Source organism: Macaca fascicularis, chromosome 12 (genome assembly GCF_037993035.2).
Source record: "Macaca fascicularis isolate 582-1 chromosome 12, T2T-MFA8v1.1".
In the NCBI taxonomy this organism is placed as follows: Eukaryota; Metazoa; Chordata; class Mammalia; order Primates; family Cercopithecidae; genus Macaca; species Macaca fascicularis.
In genome coordinates, this window is record NC_088386.1 from 11642932 (window position 1) to 11663356 (window position 20425).

General features: G+C 36.5%; 1 protein-coding gene across 7 annotated transcripts in view; it reads right to left on the minus strand.

Moving 5' to 3' along the window:
* Nucleotides 1-20425, minus strand: part of EPB41L5 (erythrocyte membrane protein band 4.1 like 5) — a 169427-nt gene that overhangs the window by 72348 nt on the left and 76654 nt on the right. For 3 of the 7 annotated variants that reach the window (XM_015431974.3, XM_005572930.4, XM_065525372.2), the window contains exon 16: nt 19988-20103. The exons of 2 other annotated variants lie outside the window; for them this stretch is intronic. In XM_015431974.3, coding sequence (XP_015287460.2) covers nt 19988-20103 — 116 coding nt within the window. Of the gene's footprint in view, nt 1-15741; nt 19209-19987; nt 20104-20425 lie in introns of those variants that run through there. 2 more of the 7 variants (XM_005572934.5, XM_074008829.1) reach the window with 2 other exon arrangements.

A 20425-nucleotide genomic window follows, 5' to 3' on the forward strand; every position in this document is an offset into this window, starting at 1 on the left:
ATTTTCAGTAGAGATGGGGTTTCACCATGTTGGCCAGGCTGGTCTCGAACTGCTGACCTCAGGTGATCCACCCATCTCAGCCTCCCAAAGTGCTGGGATTACAGGTGTGAGCCACTGGGCCCGGCACCCTGCCACATATTTTCATCATATTCACCTCAGACAATTGAAGTTTTTCTTTTCCTCAAAAATCCAAGATGAGAGGTTATAATAAACCCAGTGGAGCTTATTTATTTATACTCTAAACTGGTCAAATAGTCACTGTAGATGGAATCCTAAAGGAAAAATTATGAAAGATTTTAAAATTAAAAAATGCGTACTCATCTAGCATACTCTTCTGAGTTTTCTCAGCTTTTTATTGTCTTTGAGTTTAATATAATTTATTATGTAAATTATATTGAGCTGAAAATCATGCAAGTGATTTTGCCCACAGAAATGCAAACTAATTGTCTCAAATAGACATGTATTTGATTATGCTATTGTGGATGCTGACTTGTTTTCATCTCTTTGTAAATTCATTGCAGGTTTTTCTGATCACCTATATTTATGTGTGTTTTCAAATTCTCCTTTGGATTGGTTACACCATCTTGCTGGTTCTCGCCTTAATTAACCAAATAAATCTTTGGCATGTGTTCAAAAATTAAAAAAAAAAAGACTCCATATTTCATAAATGGTGCTGGGATAACTGGCTAGCTATAGCAGAAAACTGAAACTGTACCTTTCCTTATACCATATACAAAAATTAACTCAAGACGGATTAAAGACTCAAATGTAAAACCCAAAACTATAAAAACCCTAGAAGAAAATCTAGGCAATACCATTCAGGACGTAGGCATGGGCAAAGATTTCATGATGAAAATGCCAAAAGCAACTGCAACAAAAGCAAAAATTGACAAATGGGATCTAATTAGAGAGCTTCTATACAACAACAACAACAGTCAGCAGAATGAGCAGACAACTTACAGAATGGGAGAAGATTTCTGCAGTCTATCCATCTGACAAAGGTAATATCCAGAGACTATAAGGAACTTAAACAAGTTTATAAGAAAAAAAAAAAAATTAAAAAGTGGGCAAAGGACATGAACAGACACTTCTCAAAAGACATACATGTGGCCAACAAACAAAAAAAACTCAACATCACTGATCATTAGAGAAATGCAAATCAAAACCACAATGAGATACCATCTCACACCAGGGAGAGAGGCTATTATTAAAAAGTCAAAAAACAACAGATGCTGGTGAGGTTGGGGAGAAAAAGGAATGTTTTACACCATTGGTGGGAACGTAAATTAGTTCAGGCATTGTGGAAGACAGTGTGGCAATTCCTCAAAGACCTAGAGGCAGAAATACCATTTGACCCACCAACCCCATTACTGGGCATATACCCAAAAGAGTATCTTTCCATTGCAGAAATACATGCATGCATATGTCCATTGCAGCACTATGCACCTAAGACATGGAATCAACCTAAATGCCCATAAATGACAGACTGGATAAAGAAAATGTTGTACATTTACACCATGGAATACTATGCAGTCATAAAAAGGAATGAGATCATGTCCTTTGCAGGGACATGGATAGAACTGGAAGCCATTAAACTAATGAAGGAACAGAAAAGCAAACGTTCTCACTTATAAGTGGGAGTTGAATGATGCAAACACATGTACACAAGGGAGGGGGAACAACACACACTGGGGCCTGTCGGGGGTGTCGGGGAGGGAAAGCATCAGGAAGAATAGCTAATGGATGCTGGGCTTAATACCCAGGTGACGGGATGATCTGGGCAGCAAAACACCATGGCACACGTTTACTTATATGAACAAAGCTGCACATCCTGCACATGTACCCCTGAACTTAAAATAAAAGTTAATGAATGAATGAATGAATGAATGAATAAATAAATAAATAAATAAATAAATAAATAAATAAATAAATAAATGAATGTAGGTCTGAGACGGGGGAACAATTTTATTCTTTTCTATGTGGACACACAGTTGCCTCAGCACCATGATGAATTTCTTGAAAAGTGGGGTTGACATAATTGGAAAGCCATCTGGAAAATAACAAAATTAGATTTCATTAATCCTATCTTAAAGATTCAAAATGGGTCTGAGACTCAAATGTAAGAAAATTAACCCATACCGTGCTGGAGGCAAGGATAGCTGAATTCCTCTAAAATGTAGCAATGAGGAAAACTCTATTAAATTCCAGAAGCTATTAAAGAAAAAAATGGATCAATCTACTTATATAAAAACTTTTAGAACTTTTGCATAGCAAAAGTACTAACAGCAAAGTAGAAAGTGAAAAACTGAAAACATATTTTTGCAGCTTAAATACAGAGAGTTAATATCCCAATTATCCATAAAAACGCTTCTTAAAAATAGAGAAGACAAAGGCCAACAGCCTTGTTTAAAAATGGGGAGGGGGCAGGGGGACTATAGATAAGAACAAGCAATTTATGGAAAAAATGCAAATGGCTCCTAAACATACAAATATACTACTGAGAGGGATTTAAATGAAAACTACATCGAACATATTCATCATGAATCTTGAGTATGGTGTTGGTTTCATGGGTGTGTGTCCAAATTCAAAACACTTTAAACAGATGCACTTTATTGCATCAAGTGTACCTCAGTCAAGCTCTAAGGGAAAAAAACACTTACGATACCATGTCTTGTTTTTCAGATTGGCAAAAATCCCAGTCTTTCTTGATCCTTTGTTGGTGATGCTATGAGAGGTATGAGCACTCTCCTACTCTGCTAGTCGAATGTAGAATCCTCAGTGAAGGAGAGTCAGGCAATATCTAGAAAAATTAAAATTCATCTACAACCAAATAAATACCATAATCACACTGAGGGGGAAAGGGAATGAATCCAAGTAAATTTTAAGTGCAATACTTCAACTATATATTCTCAGTCTAAAAAGGAGAACCATGAAGAAATACTAAATGTCACTTAGATTTGTTGTTGACAGTGGCATGGGTATAGCAATTCTGAAACTGTTTAGCACATATTATCCAAATAGAAGCCAGGTTTCTTGCAGGGAAGAAGGGAGCTAGGAATAAAGAATTGGGGAAGGCAGTGAACCCTGGGAACTCACTTGGAGTTAAGAGTGTTGGCATGAATTTGGATTAAGAGACCAGAAGAACTTCTAAAGAAGTGGTAATTTCTATTTCTTAACCTGAAGAAAGATACTCAAACTGGAACTGTATGTTTTATAGACTTTTCTATATATAATATATGTATTTATTTCATGATAAATTTTTTAAATTAAGTGCAAATGAAAAATATTTTCAAGGGTAACATCCAAGATGTTTTTATTCTTTTCTAGTAGAAGCTTTAAAGAGAAAAATCTTTTTGGATTTTTATTATATTATGCAAATTCCCAGTTGGTACGTTTTCACAAATACACTAGTCTATTTTGACATTCATTCTTTTTTCAGTAGTAGCATAAAGACTTACTATATTTAGGCCAGACGTAGTGGCTCATGCCTATAATCCCAACACTTGGAGAAGCAGAGGTGGGAGGATCACTTGAGCTCAGGAGTTCAAGACTAGCCTGAGCAACATAGGAGACTGTATCTTACAAAAAATAAAAAAATAAAAAAATAAAAAAATTAGTCAGGTGTGGTAGCATGTCCCTATAGTCCTAGCTACTTGGGAGGCTGAAGTGAGAAGATTACTTGAGCCTAGGAGATTGAGGCTGCAGTGAGCCATGATCAAACCACTGTACTCCAGACTGCAAGAGCGAGCAAGACCCTACCTCAAAAAACAAAACAAAACAAAAAACCATTCATCATTACTTTTAAGAAAATTGTCCTTCTTTTGGCAAGAAACATTGTTTTCTTCATTTTTAAGTTTCCAGTATAAGGCTTTCCCTAATTTTCCTAAATTTGAGGGAAAGAACCAGATTGGTGTGGAAGACTGAATTACCTCCTTCAATCATATAGGAAAAGGAAAGCACACTGCAGAATCACTGTGAAAGCTAGATGAAATGATGGGAATACTGGAAAAATGTTCCTTCTAAATTTTAAATCTATGTTGATGGGCATACAAGACACAGAGACATATTTTGTATGAGAAAAACAGCACGAAGTGGGAGACAAAGCTCTATAGAAGCAAAGTTTACATGTACTACTGACATTAAATTGGTATTAATCCAGACTAGATTGTTTTAAATTAAAATGTTAATTGTAGGCTGGGGAGTATGGCTCATACCTTTAATCCCAGCACTTTGGGAGACTGAGGCAGGCAGGTCACTCGAGGCCAGAAGTTCAAGACCAGCATGACTAACATGGCAAAACACTGTCTCTACTAAAAATACAAAAAATTAGCTGAGTGTGGTGGTGCATTCCTATAATCCCAGCTACTTAGGAAGATGAGGTATGAGAATTGTTTGAACCTGGGAGGCAGAGGTTGCAGTGAGTTGAGATTATGCCACTGCACTCCAGCCTCGGTGACAGTGCAAGACTCTTGTCTCAAAAATAACATATCACATAACATCAGATCACAACATAACATAAAATGTTAATTGTAATCCCCAAGGTAACCACTAAGAAAACAATGTTTTAATATAGTAAGAGAGGGCCAGGTGCGATGGCTCATGTCTGTAATCCCAGCACTTTGGGAGGCCGAGGCGGGTGGATTACGAGGTCAGGAGTTCAAGACCAGCCTGACCAATGTGGTGAAACCCCATCTCTACTAAAAATTTTTAAAAAATTAGCAGGGCACGGTGGCGGGCACCTGTAATCTCAGCTACTCAGAAGGCTGAGGCAGGAGAATCGCTTGAATCCGGGAGGCAGAGGTTGCAATGAGCCGAGATTGCGCCACTGCACTCCAGGTTGGGTGACAGAGTGAGACTCCATCTCAAAAAATAAATAAATAAAATAGTAAGAGAAAGAAAAAAGAATGGAAATGGTACACCAGAACATAGCTACTTAACACAAAAGGCAGTAATGGAGGAAATGAGAAACAAAAAAAGACATGACATACAAAAACAAATGAAATGGTGTAAGTCCTTCCTTATCAGTAATTATATTAAATGTAAATGTTAAACTGTCCAATTAAAAGATAGAGATTGGCAAAATGAATTAAAAAACATGATCCAACTGTATGCTGTCTACAAGGGATACACTTGAGATTCTAACACACAAAAAGACCGAGATAAAAAGGAAAAAAGTATACTACCCAAACACTAACGAAAAAACGGATGAAGTGGCTACACTACTATCAAGTAAAAGAAACTATAAGATAAAAATTCTTGCTAAAGCAAAGAAGGACATTTTATAATGACAAAAGGAAAATCATCAAGAAAATATTACAATTATAAACATACATGTAACTAAAACCAGAGTCCTCAAATACATAAAGCTAAATCAGAAGTTTAGAGACAGACAACAATAGTTCTTTCACTTTATGAGCAGAAAAACTAGATAGGTTTATCTTCTGATCAATAAATAAATAGAAGATGAACAATATTATAAATCAAAGACTGAACAGGCATATACAGAATGCTCCACTAACAGAATATACACTCATCTCAAGTACAAATGGAACATTCTCCAAAACAGACCATAATGCACAGAATAAAAAAGTTTTCAAAAGTATGTATCTGATAATGGACTTGTATTTTAAATATATAAAGAACTCTCACAACTCAATAATAAAAGGACAAATAATCAAAAATTTTAAATGGGCAAAAAAATGAAATACAGGTGCTCTTCAACTGACGATGGGGTCACATCCTGATAATGTTGTAAATGGAAGATGCACTTAACACAGCAAACCTACAGAATGTTAAGGCTTACCCGAGCCTACATTAATCGTGCTCAGAACACTTACATCAGCCTGCAGTGTGACAAAATCATCTAACACAAAGCCCATTTTTAAACAAAGTTTCAATATCTTATGTATCACATATTACAGCCTAGGAAAAGATCAAAATTCAAATTTTAACATTATGTCAAAATTACAACAGTTTCACACCATAAGTTGAAAAATCTTAAGTCAAGCCATTAAGTTGGATACTGTCTGTAGATACTTCTCTAAAGAAGATAAGCAAAAAGTCAATAAGCAGATCAAAATATACCAACATCATCCAGCTTCACAATACACTACTTCACAACTAGGATGGCTATAATAAAAAAGACAGGTAATAGTAGGTGTTGGTGAAGATGTGGAAAAACTGGAACCCACACGGTGTGGCCACTCTGAAAAACAATTTCGCAGTTCCTCAACAGGTCAAAAATAGAGTTACTATATGATCCAATAATTTCACTCCTATGGCTATAACCATGACAACTGAGAACATGTTCATACAAAAACCTACACATGAATGTTCATAGCATTATTCACAAAAAGCAGAAACTCAAATATCTATCAACTGACAACGGATAAATAAAACACTGGGCATCATACAAGGGAATATTATTAAGCCTTTAAAAGGTATCAAGTACTGATACATGCTAAAACAGATGCACCTTGAAAATCCTATACTAAGTGAAAATCAGACATAAAAGAACACCCGTTATATGATTCTACTTTTAGGAAATTTCCAGAATGGGCAAATCTATAGAAACACAAAGTAAATTAGTATTTGCCAGGGGCTAGTAGGAAGGAATAATTGAGAGTAACTGCTAATAGGAAAGAGGTTTCTTTGGGGGATAAAAATGTTATGGAATTAAATAGTGGTGATGGTTGTACATCTTTGTGAATAAACTAAACCTACTGAATTATACACTTAAAATTTTTAAATGTAGTTATACATAGTATTTTTAATCTGTGGCTTTGGTAATGTCTTAGTTCATACCCATCTCTCAAGAATGTATAAATATGTAAAGACATTCTTTCTTCTACCCATTTCCTTACTTTTCATGGACACTTACCTGTGTAAACTGAAGCAGGTTTTCTTGTCTTCTTCCATACTTTGGAGTAATTTATTGTTATAGTTGTGAAGGATAGCTAAGAAAAGCAATGTTGCCTTCACCCCCATTCTCTGAAAGCCTATTTACCCATCTAGGTTCTTGTGTGTGTGCACTTCCTAATATATACATGATTTGGTTGCTTTTACAAAAATGGGAACAAACCTCAGACACTTAACAACTCAAGTTTTAAACTCAACAGCGTGTCACTGATATCCTCTCATAACAGTACATGAAAACTGACCTGATTCTTTAACAACTACATAGAATAGAGGCAGCATATTTTTATAATATAATCCAGTCTTCCACCAATTGGAATTCATTCTTCACATTGCCTCCTAAAATAGAATTATTATTACATTCCTTTTTACTCTCTACAATCTGGACCCCAACGACCTTAACAGAGTTATGGAGGCAGTGCAGTAGCCAAGGCTGGGTTCTAGGTCTAAGCTGTCTGAGTTTGAAGCCCAGCCTCATTGTTCTGTGCCTTTGTTTCTTCATTAGCCTGAATACCTTACAGATCCTCATAAGGATTAAGTGAAGGTGCTTTGCTAGAGCAAATACTTAGGGCTGTACCTCCAGAACAATGTCTGGCACAGAAGCACTCAAGTATTAGCTATCATTATCACTACACCTTCCCATAAATTCTATACTCTTTACTCAAACCTGATTTATCATTCCTGGACTAAACCTTGCACTTAGCTACTTTAGAATTTTCTTTTCCTATAGGTCTCTGGGCCGGTAATGATTTATTCATTCAAAGCTCCTGATTCTGTTTCACTGGAAACCTGATGCAAATGCCAAGATTTCTTAACTTCAACCACTTATACTCTTCTTGCTTGCTGGATTTAGCACTTTATCAGTTGTTTGTAAAACTGTTTATCTCCACAGTTTGAGTATAAATTTCTTGAAGCCAAGAACAGTATTTTGACTATTTCTGCAACACCAGGTGTGCCAAGCCATGCTTGGTATTCATTCATTCAATCAAATACAACATATGGAGTGTATGAGGATACAGAAGGAAACAAAATAAATGCTCTCCCTTAATGGAGCATACATTCTGTTGAAAAACACAGATACTCTGACTTACCCAATAGGGTTATGTCTTGAGAAACCCATCATACGTCAAAAACGCACTTGGCGCTCTGATAAACCCATCATAAAGTTCAAAAATCCTAAGAATCATCCTAAGGGACTGTCTGTGTAGCGATGACAAACACATACTAAGATGAAAGGAGTGAGAAAAAATAAAGCAGGGTAAGGCAGACAGGAAATAAAAATAAGACTGGGCAGGGGGTGGGGAACATGATTATTTCAGAGTGGTCAGGAAAGGCTTCTCCAATAAGAAACCTGATGGTGCCTGAATGAACCATAAGAGATTCAAAGGAGGAATATTCAGGAAGCGGTAAAAGTACAAAGACCCTGAGAGAACATGCTTGGTATGTTTGAGCAAGTGTAAGAAGATGGGATGTAAGCAAGGTCAGGATTGATAGAAGATAAAGGGAGGGAAAAGCATGTTTCTATCAATGTGAGGATCTGAGGTTTTACTCTGAGACAAGGACACTGGAAGGTGTAAGCAGAGAAACGACATGATCTGCTTTTATCACTACAGCTGCTGAAAGGAGTATCAGACAGCAGAGGAGCAAGGGCAATGGCCAGGAGGCCAGGTAAGAGGGCAGGGCTGGCCGGGTGCGGTGGCTCACGCCTGTAATCCCAGCACTTTGGGAGGCCGAGGCGGGCGGATCACGAGGTCAGGAGATCAAGACCATCCTGGCTAATACGATGAAACCCCATCTCTACTAAAAATACAAAAAATTAGCCGGGCGTGGTGGCGGGCACCTGTAGTCCCAGCTAATCAGGAGGCTGAGGCAGAAGAATGACGTGAACCCAGGAGGCAGAGCTTGCAGTGAGCCGAGGTGGTGCCACTGAACTCCAGCCTGGGCGATAGAGCGAGACTCCGTCTCCAAAAAAAAAAAAAAAGAGGGCGGGGCTGACAGAAAATGGAAACAGGATGGGAGCAGTAAAGATGGTAACAAGCAGTAGACCTGGATACATTTTCAAGACAGAACTGACAGAATTTGCTGATTCTGAAAGACATCTGGAGTATGAGACAAAGAGGAGTCAAGATGACTATAAGGTGCACTGGTCTAAGTCAGTGCTTCTCAAACTTCAGTATGCATCAGAATCTCCAGGAGGGCATGTGGAACAGATTGTTGGACCTCACCTCCAGTGTTTCTGATTCAGTAGGTCTAGAGTAGAGCCCAAGACGCGCTTAGCAACACGGAAGAGAGAACTGCCACTTACGAAGCTACAAAAACCACACAGATGGGAAAAACTGCGGGGGTCAGGAGATATACGTTGTCCAATTTTGAACATACTAAATTCGGGATGCCCAATATCATCACCTCTGCAGTATTTTCTCCCAAATCCATGGCCTCAAACTAATCATGTGAAAATACCACACAAACTCAAATCAAGGAACATTCCACAGGGCATCTGGCTAACCATGAAAGACATGGAATGGCTGTCACAGACTGAAGGGGACTAAATGTAATGTGGGATCTTGGGTCAGATCTTGGAAAATGTGTGGAAAGACAGTGAAACCTGAGTTAAGGTCCAGTTTTGTTTGTTTCTTCTTAGGTTTTGTTTTGACAATGTTTTGTCAAAACTAAGAAACAAAACCTAAGAAATTAACATTGGTACAAGTTATGGAATGTATGTGGAATGTTAACAATAGGGGGCCGGGTGCAGTGGCTCACACCTGTAATCCCAGCACTTTGGGAGGCCAAGGTGGGCGGATCACTCGAACAATCAGGAGTTCGAGACCAGCCTGGCCAACATGGTGAAACACCGTTTCTACTAAAAATACAAAAATTAGCTGGGCGTGGTGGCGCACTCCAGTAGTCCCAGCTACTCGGGAGGCTGAGGCTGAAGAATTGCTGAAACCCAGGAGGCAGAGGCAGGAGTAAGCAGAGATTGCATCATTGCACTCCAGCCTCGGCAACAGAGCGAGACTCCGCCTCAAAAAAAAAAAAAAAAAATTAGGGGAAGGTAGGGCAGGAGGGGTGTGGGAATTTCTGCCTATATTAGATGCCTAAGTAGAGATGTCAAATAGGCAGTTGGATATATAAATCCGGAAATTTAAAAGTCCAGGTTGATGATATAAACTCGGAAATTGCCAGTGTGCATGGATAGCATTTAAAACCGTAATGCTGGATGATATTACAAAGGGAATGAATTGTTATAGAAAAGTTCCTTAAACAGAGGTTGGGGCTGGAGAGATAAGTAGGAATTAGCAAAGGGTATTAAAAACCATGGCTTGTTAGAAGACGATGGCTTGTTAAAGGGAGGTTAGAAGACAATAAAAAACAGTGGCATCTCTAAGCTAGGTGATGACAATTTCATGAAGAAGTGAGCGACTGTTACGAATGCTATTTAAGCTGACTATAAGATGGACTGTGGGATTAGAAATATGGAGGTCATTTGTGACCTAATAAAGCTATTTTGGTGGAGTAGTAGCATAACACTATTAGCCCAAGGCAGAGCCTTTATATGGATTAAAACAATGCTCCTCTTAAAAGACACTTCCATCTCTTGTAAAATTGTCAAATACACTAATCTTTTTGCAACAAGACACTTGGTGCCATCTGCTGGAAAATCACTGCCATAAGTTATGTGAACATCATTCTCCTAAATGTGGCACTCCTGTATAGTGTGCAACCTGCACAATCATACCCAGTGCTTTGTGTCAGGGACAATGTTTGATTAGAATGGGTTCAAGAGATTCCGAGAAAGAAGAGATAGCAAGTATAGACAATTCTTACAACGCAGAGTTTTGCTACCAGTGAAACAAAAAAATGGAGGAATAGCCAAAAGAGGTAGATTGAAGGGACAGTTCTTTTTTAAATGATGTGAGCTATCTTAGGAAGTTTTTGTTCTGATGAGATTATTCCAGCAGAAAGGGAAAACTGATGCAGTAGAACAGAAGGGAGGACTGCTCAAATGAAGGTCCTGAGTAACTTGGGGTGAGGATCTAAGTGATTCGTGAGGACCTGGGCCTTAAATAGAATATGGATGGCTCACCTAGCTAACAGCAGAGAAAGCAAGGAACATATTCCCAAATGCAAGTAAGTTCATTGATAAAATGGTGGGAGTATAGAGAAGACCTCTTCTAATTGCTTATGTTTTCAATAAAGTAGGAAGCAAGGTCATCAGCTGAGAACATAGAGTAGGAAGAGAGGAAGTGGTTTGAAAGAGGAGAAAGTCAGCCCAGCATTGTAGGAGAACAAATAGATTAAGGAAATATAATATGATATCAGGGAGCATTGAAGGCTCACTTGAGTTTAGTGGTCAAAATTGAAAGACCATTCAACAATTTGTGTGTATTTCGCATTCACCATTTATATGTAGAGTGTACAGAGTTGGATTTTACCAGATGCATACAACAGGGAGAAGGCCAAGAAATTCAAGAGTATATGGAAAGGTAAAATTACAAGTGGCTGTGTATAAAGAAGACCCAATGAGGTACTCTGGTAGGTGTTCAACAAATGAGATGAATCAAAAAAAGAGGTATCAATATAAGACTCCTGAACTCTCTCACTGCAACAAATGCCCCAGACCTCCTTACCAAATGTGGATCACTCACACTGATACTCAATGCCTTTACTACTCAAATATTTTAATGTTATTACTCCAACATGATTGTGAAATTTCAAAGTGATAACTTGGATATTCCAGAGAACCCAAATCTTCCCAGGTTTTTCTAATTATCCAAGAGTTTTGCTGATGACGTCCCCAGAAAGATTTAATGCAAGTTATTAAACACAGGTCTTATCTCCAAACTTCTACAGAGTTTATAATTAAATAATTCCTGAAGCTATTGGCGGGGCTACAAATATAGTTTTGTAATAAGAAATTCTTCTCTATTAATGGGTATGAATTCCAATGGTATTTTGCATCCTCTAATGTTTTCCACAATTTATCTGAATACTCCTCTAACTAGTTTCACGAGGTAAATCAAGCCAGCAATCATCCTCCTATTATCATAGCCTCTTATTTTTCATTCTTTTAACTCTACCCCTAATAATTCAAAATATTTTGCATTTATTATCAATAATTAGTCATGTCTGTAGATGTGAGCTTCATTACGGAATCTGCAATTTCTTACAAGTCTTAAACACTGGATCTCAATTCTTTATTACAAGTAGTTAAAAACAAAACAAATGAGCCGGGCGCGGTGGCTCAAGCCTGTAATCCCAGCACTTTGGGAGGCCGAGACGGGCGGATCACGAGGTCAGGAGATCCAGACCATCCTGGCTAACACAGTGAAACCCCGTCTCTACTAAAAAATACAAAAAACTAGCCGGGCGAGGTGGCGGGCACCTGTAGTCCCAGCTACTCGGGAGGCTGAGGCAGGAGAATGGCGTAAACCCGGGAGACGGAGCTTGCAGTGAGCTGAGATCCGGCCACTGCACTCCAGCCCGGGCGACAGAGCCAGACTCCGTCTCAAAAAAAAAAAAACAAAAAAAACAAAAAAAACAAATGAAACTTCCTTCAACTACAAAAAATTAGCTACAGCTGTTGAACCTGTTTTTATGAGGAGGTACATTATTATACCATTAAGGAAGTCTTTAGTCACAATCCTTGGAAAACATTGTTCTCTGAGTCAGGTATCTCTTTTCCATGCCAATATAAACACAATGCTGGCCAGCTGTCAGGAACAAAATGTAAAATGTTCACTCAAGCACCACCATCTCTACTGAGGCCACAGCTTGTAACACAAAAGCTTAGGTAATTATCTAATAATAAAAAAAATGTGAGAACAATTCCTTCAGGAAGAACAGGAACAATTGTTTTTCTACTTCAGTATAAAAATATCAATAAAAAAGCCAAAGTTATTTTCCTTTCACCAATTTTTTTTAAATTTTCTCTTCTCGTCACTCATTCTTTAACAAAGATACTATGTATGTCCCTTCTCACCAGCCCAAGGTGCTCAAAGCAACTAAAGTGTATTACTACATTAGCAATTGTCCAGAATTGATGAAAGAAATTAAGCTCCCTGACATATTTTACACTGAAAGTGACATGCTTCATGTCCTAATTTCTACACCGCCAAGCCTAACGTTAATGGAACAAGATTCCATTCTCACAATGTTTTCATGTGACTAAAGTAAACATTTTTATGAACAGAGGATGAGAAATTTTTATGTTCTGCAAAAGGGGGGGGGGGTAGAGGAAGACTACCATATCTAAATTCACATGACTCATAATATCTAGAAAGGAGCTGACAAATCACATTTTATACATGGGGGCAAGGGAAGAGGCAGGCATGAAGAAGGAAGGAAAGAAAGCTGTTTCCCCACCACAGAAGTATCTCCAAATCCTAGCCCTTATGTAAAAGCATCTCACATGCAAGCATTCACAACAATCCTGGAAAGCAAGAATATAACTGATGTGGTATAATACATATTAAAATTCAGGAAGGAAGTATGTGGTGGGAAAGAGATAAAATGTTATTGAAAAAAGATGATTTTGTTTTAGCAAAACAAATAATGGTCCTAATACCAACCATAAAAAAATAGTAACTGTATTATTTTCAAACCAATATTCAAAGACTAACACTAAAATAACAGCCTCTCAAAGCAACGAACTATGGTTTAGAAATGAAGAATGTGCCCTGACCAAAGACAGTACCATGGCTCAAACAACTATAGCTCCCACCATTGGGGCATGATGCACTAATAGGGGACAACCATCGTCGAACTTGTTCAGTTTACATTGGTGAATAAAAAGATCCAACTTGGTGATGTACCTTTTGAACAGTGAACAACAACAAAAAGAAATTAAAAAAAAAAAAGACCCAACCAAGTGTTACAAATAACATATTTTTGTCCAACACTTTAAATAAACTCCCCTCCAAAAAAAAGATGATTTGAATTATACTGGTATTACAATATTAGTGTTTGTATACTAGGTGCTTTTCAAAATAGACATATTATATACATAGCAGCACAAATAAAATTTATTTTTCTCTGCAAACTCATTTAAAAGTATATTATCTATGATTATCCTATCAAGGTCAGAAACATTAGGTCTTACCCCAAGATAGGTAAATGCCTTTGAAATTCAACAAAAAGAGACAATGATCTTATGAGCCCATTTATGTTCATGCATGAAAGTGTGAAGGTCACTGGCTTTGCTGTGGTTCTACAAGTTTCCTTGACTGTAAAAACAGTCAAAATAAAACCAACCTAATTCAGGATGTTAAAATTAATTATGTTAAATAAAATTACCCAAAGCACTATAAATTAAATGACATAATACTTAAGTTCTGTGCTGCTGACACCCTTTGATCAAAAGGACGGTGACCCAGTAAGGCGCTTCTGGAGGGTATTACTTCTCTAATTCCGAATTTATCATCACTGACCCTTTAGGCATAATAAAATGCAGAGTGTAAATAGGTTGGTGACAATTTATTTAATTTAGATTGAGCTACTTATAAATACCTGATAGCTCTGGAAACAACATATATATCCATCTTGCAAATATCAGTAGAAAGAACAAGTATGTGCCATATTTGATAAGAAATTCTGAAGCATATGGCAACTTTTATAAAATAGATAAGTTTAATTTTACTACCATCCAGCCTTAGCCCTTTACTTTCCTCACCCCTATCGCTGCCTCCATCCCTAACACCCATCCAATCCAGTTTCTCTCATCAGGAATTCACAAATGAATTCTTTACAACAAGGTTTTCAACAAAAGAAAAACCATGATGTGAATCTTCCCTTAAATGTAACAGTACTGATTAATTCAAATTCTATAGAAATGGCTACTTTCAATATGAACTGAAGCTCTTACTCTTCTATTACAATCTGCTAAGATATATATGGGGCATTATATCAGCATCTGTCCTGCAGATTAAGAATAATTTTAAAGTGAGTGAAGTCAAACCTTACAGCTTTCTAAAAGACCAGGAAAGCTTGTTATTCATTGTGCCTCTTTGGCTTCTACTATAGAAACAGTACTTTTTTTTAATGATATACATACCATGAAATCTTTTCTTGAACCCAGAGCTTCTGTACTTAAAATGTTACGATCCAAATTCCTCTCTTTTAAGAAAAAAAATCAGCAATGACAATACTTAGCAATTATCATCTAAGCTAGTAAAGTCCAAAACAATTATAAGGGCCATACATTAGTGGCCATTTTTAAGCTCACTAAACGAAGATGGGCTTATAAAGATGGGAGCCGGGCTATTTAAGATACAGATCTATTTCTATTTAGAGGATGCGCTAAATACTTTGAGTGGCCATCCCCTTATACATAATTATAACTGAACTCAGATTGAAACCTGCCAACAAATTTTGTTCTTTAAGTATTAGTAAGTTCTGCTTATTTAGGTCTTCTATGGACAAACTGCAACAGACCACTCAGTATTAAACCAATAGTCCAGTATTAAGCCCTCTGAAACCTTAATCTTTGTCTGGCAGGAAGGATTTGAGACATAAAACCAACCTCTATGTGAGCAGGATGCATTAAATGAGTTAAGCTGCTTATAATGAAGCTTCATTATCTGGAAGCATTATAAACTCGTCGAAATACAAAACATCTATAAATTTCTATATACATAGTTTAAGTTTGAAAATTTTTCTAAAATCTAAAAGAAAACTAAAAAAAGACAGAAGAAATGCTTCCCTTACATGTTTTCCTATCAGAAATGGACTTTTTCCAGCTAATATGCCTCTATTAATTAAACTAAGGAGCTTGAAATTCTAAAGTTCAAAAAGGATCAAAAATAGTAATACAATCTAAAAATCATATGGTTTTGGCTTCAGAATTTTATTTTAAAGGTTGTACAGTATCAGATTATGAGACTGTTGCAAACCTGGGTAATCTGTCAGGTGTATGAGATGAAAGAGAAAAGCCAGTAAAATGAAAAGACAAAGTAAATACGTTTTCCATTTTATATAACCATTCAGTAGTAATGTAACCATTCAGTTAACCACTGAATGGTTAACCAGTTAACTATTCAAAAGTAACCACTCAGATTTCTCTATACATGAGCCACATTATTAATGTGATCTCTAAACTTTTTGGTAAGTTAAAATATTTGTGTTTATTAAAAAGTAAAAGTGTTTGTAATTTAAAATTACATTAATTCAAATCTTAGGCACTTAAATTAAGGCATGTGTCACTTTAGACATATTAAAATAGTGTATAAGAACAAGTTTTTAATAAATATCTCAAAAGGCTGATATATCATGCCTGGACATGCTTCCAGTGTGTTTTTAGTGTGTACGATTCTTTTAACCTCGATCTCTCTGGATGGCATGTGGTGGGGGAATAATGGGCACCTTGTTCACAAACACAAACTTTCTCCTTAGATACAGTCTGGGGGATGTGTTCACATACTAAAATCATGAAAACCTTTCCAAAATCACAATGGTATACATATTCTTTTCAATACAAAAAATTAATCATTATCATTGACGGCATATGGCTTCTTAAGATTCCTTGCCCCTTTCATGGAAGAATTCAATTACAAACAGCACTAAACAACTAGTGACTCCACTATAAATTCTCCCATAAACACCAGATAATGTATACCATCAACTTGCATGACAAAGAGTCCCAATGCCTAACAGGCTCAACACTCATATCTCAGTCATGGCTGCCTGGCCAGGAAAATGAACATCATGACGGATTCCTGCATTCTTCACATTGTGCTCATGAACAAAGTCAGTGTAGTTTCTATGTGCGGTCTGGGGTGGGGGCAAGGCCCTTGTGTTCCACTGGTTTCCACCACGTTGACAGCAGTCACTGGCAGCAGAGAGCCTGGATGGTTGGGGAGTGGGAGGGGAGCACAGTTAGTCAATAGGAATAGGAGAAAATGGATGTGTAAGAGATAATAAAGGTGAAAGGTAATGTCACTAGCATGCACTGCTGCTATGAGTAGTTAACAACATCTACTCCATGCAATGGTAACATTCAAGAATAACAAAGTGGGGGAAATCCACAAAGTTACATGTAATGAAAAATACCAATATGGAAATACATGTAAGTAATCTGACTCAGTTAAGTGAATTAAAGAATAAATTTCTCAGAAAGCCAGACACTCTGTATCTGTCCCTGATGTTGTTACTAACACTAAAAGCAGAAATGTTATTAGGGGTTTTAATCAGAAGAAAAAAATATTCATAATCTACTTACTTCAAATATTTGAAAAAAGAATTCTACATAAGGACAAAAGTATGTATGGAAAAGGAAAACTGTGAAAATTCTTCCTTAAATTATGAGATTTCACAGAACTGAAACCCAGGGAACAAAATTCAGACAGAGCACTAAAAATAAAAAATCTACCTTCAGAGGCCATGTAATTTTACATCAATGTTCCCAATTAACAATAGAGAATCATCGCTCCTTATATAATTAAAGTTCACAAGATCTCAAAATGAAATTCAACAGGTACAGATAATGTGATGAGATGATACACCCTTCTCCAAGAAGTAGTTTAGTAAGCATATTAGGCACCTTTTATCACAGTGCTATAGAAAAGGCCTATAGAATTCTAAGACTGAAACATGCATACATGCAGTTCTTGGTTAGAAGTGATCAGAGTCCTCCAGTAGAAAGAAAGCAAATCAAAGTCTGGTGACATGGCAGAAAGGGTAGCACATATTTAAAATAACTACAAAGGAAAATACCACCCCAAATATAAAATATGTGCAAAAATACATTTTTAATAAGTGTTATCTTTCTAACTCAACCAAAACATTAATCTTCACCTTTATCCCTTAGGGAAACTGTAAAGAAATTAAAATAATTTTTCAAAACAAACTTGGAAGGCTTTTTTATAACAAAATCATCTTTCTTTTAACTGAAATACAATTTGTTCACCAGACCTAGCTCACAAAAATCACAACCCTCAAGTTATGGTCTCTAAAAATTTAGAAAACTAAATTAGGTTTATGTTCTCCCCTATCAATGCAAGATTTTCTAAACACTGTTTTGTTTCTGTTGTTGCTTACAAATGATTTGTGGGTTTACAATACATGAATTGTTTCTCAAAATGTGAAATTTTAAATACCTGATTATTCTAAGCTACTGATATGCCAAATCATTCACTCTAATAATGGCGTCATTTAAAAGATACCAGCAAAAAAAATGCTGAAGACTCGAACAGGGAGTAGGTTTAGATTAACCTGGTTGAAAGTTATCTGCCAGAAATAGAATGGTCCATTATTCTGCCCAATTGTTCAAACATAGGAAGCACTTCCAAATTTTAACCACTTATCACTTTCTAAAGGAGGACTGCTTTATATTTTTTTGAAAGCATTAATGAGAATCAAAGCATGCAGAAAAAGAATGAAATGCAGAGCACATTTGAAATTAAGGCGGAAGAGTCCATTATCTCCAAAACATGCCAGCTCTATATTCAGTTCCATGCCCTTGTTGACATGAGGCTTATTTTGTTATAAAGAGCACCACTTTACTCTATTTCAGCAAAGGAGGTCTCAGCACAACCACATAAAGAAAGGAAAACACATAGCTCCAAATTTTTCATTTTCCTTAAAATTTAATACATTCAATGCTCTTTCTAAAGGATGCGTCAAATAAACCAAGTAGTACCTAACAAATAAAATCAGATTTAAATATGTACCTACTAATATGGAAAAACTCAGATTCAGTGTTGTAATATAGTATGCCAACTAATTAGACCCTCATTCCATATGAATGTAAAAGGCAAACATATAAAAGACACTTCTTTTACAGCTGAAGTCTCAGTACTATTTTTCCTTGCAAACAGAACTTGGTGGTAACATCAATGAGATAAAACATAACTGCTTACAGGAGCTGTGTTTTCCGTAAGAAATTGAAGACACTTTCTAAAAATGACTTTAAAAAATAAATTTGACATAAGCCTCGCTCTTTACGCTTTTAGGTGTGTACCCAGATGCACACAAATATACACAAAGTATCACCACCACACACCCATATGGAAAGAAAATAAAAAGGAGAAAATGGGGCCGGGGGAGAAGAGAACTCAATCTTATAAACTAATCGCAAGTTATTTGGAACTGAAGTAAAAATATGTCCAAATATCAAGAGCAAGGCACCTTGCAGTTAGTTAAGCCAAAATAACAGTGAAAAATAATTACATAGCAAAGACTGAAAATAATCACCAACCACTGTTGACCCACCACCATGAAGGAAGAACTGGCTGCACAGAAAGCTGACCAAAACCTTGAGATCACCACAGAAATGCATTAGATTTCAGGTACTACACAAACTAAGAGCAAAAGAAAAAGAGAACAATCCTATGAATTATCAAAATTCATTTCACAAACAGAAAAATAACTTGAACAGGTAATACACCCAACATGACCACTGAATCAAATAATCCCCAAGAAGCCCCCACCAAGCCACATATATTTATTTGGGAAAGGATAAACTCAAGTGATTAACTCCAATAAGACACAAAGTATCCATACTTGTATATTTACTATTAATAAAAAAAAAAAACCCTGGAAGTCTAAATAATTAAAGTATACTTTTCCTGTCATCAGGTCATCAGATTCTCTCTCAGTCTCCTTAGGGTATCTCATGCTTTATCAGATTTTAATCATGTTTCACTTCTGACTTTACCCTCTGTCTTTAATGAGGAAAACACATTCGAAGCAGCATCATGTTGTCTGGAATAACATGTAGTGGATATACTTTCCTTATGGACCTGGGAAAATATTCTACTGTCTTTTTCAATAGAGAGTCATCCACCACTACCACATCAAGCTAATAAGAGCAGATTTATTTTAAATGTATTAATGTTTTGTTTCAAATAAATAATAAGGACAGCTGTCCGATGGTCTTCATTTAGACAACTGTACTCCCTTTATCACCAACATCCTTATTTTCCCCATCTCAATATGATTATTTAATAACATGCTTTCCAGCTCACAAATATGAATAATTTGCTTTCAATCATATTTAAAGTACTTTAAGATTACGGCTTGGAATTCTGAATACAATTAAGTAGGCAATATTTTATTTTAGTTTAAGGAATTAACAAACCATTTCCTGTCATGCTGGTCTGTTCCAGGATTCTGTGGCAGATTCTCTATCTCCACTGGCACAGAAGCAGAGGAAATGGAAGGACTCACAAGCAGAGCAGATCTCATCCCCCAAGCCTTCGGACAAAAATTATAAAAATTATCTATTTTGCCTAGGTAACAGATCTCTTCATCAACAAATACTAAAATGGAGTACTATTTACAAAGCCAACAAATAAAATGTAAACAAATGCTTGAATTTTATATACCACCTCAGAGATAGTTAACGAATGAAATATTAGTAACCAGTTAAATTATGTTCTTGGATTCACAGTGACAGAAAATGTTATACAGCAGCTGTTTCATTTACAAAATCTCAGAGAAAAAATAACAGGAAGTTATTACTGAACCACTTAAGGGAAAAGGAAAAGAAAATGCACACAATTTGTGCAAGGTTACA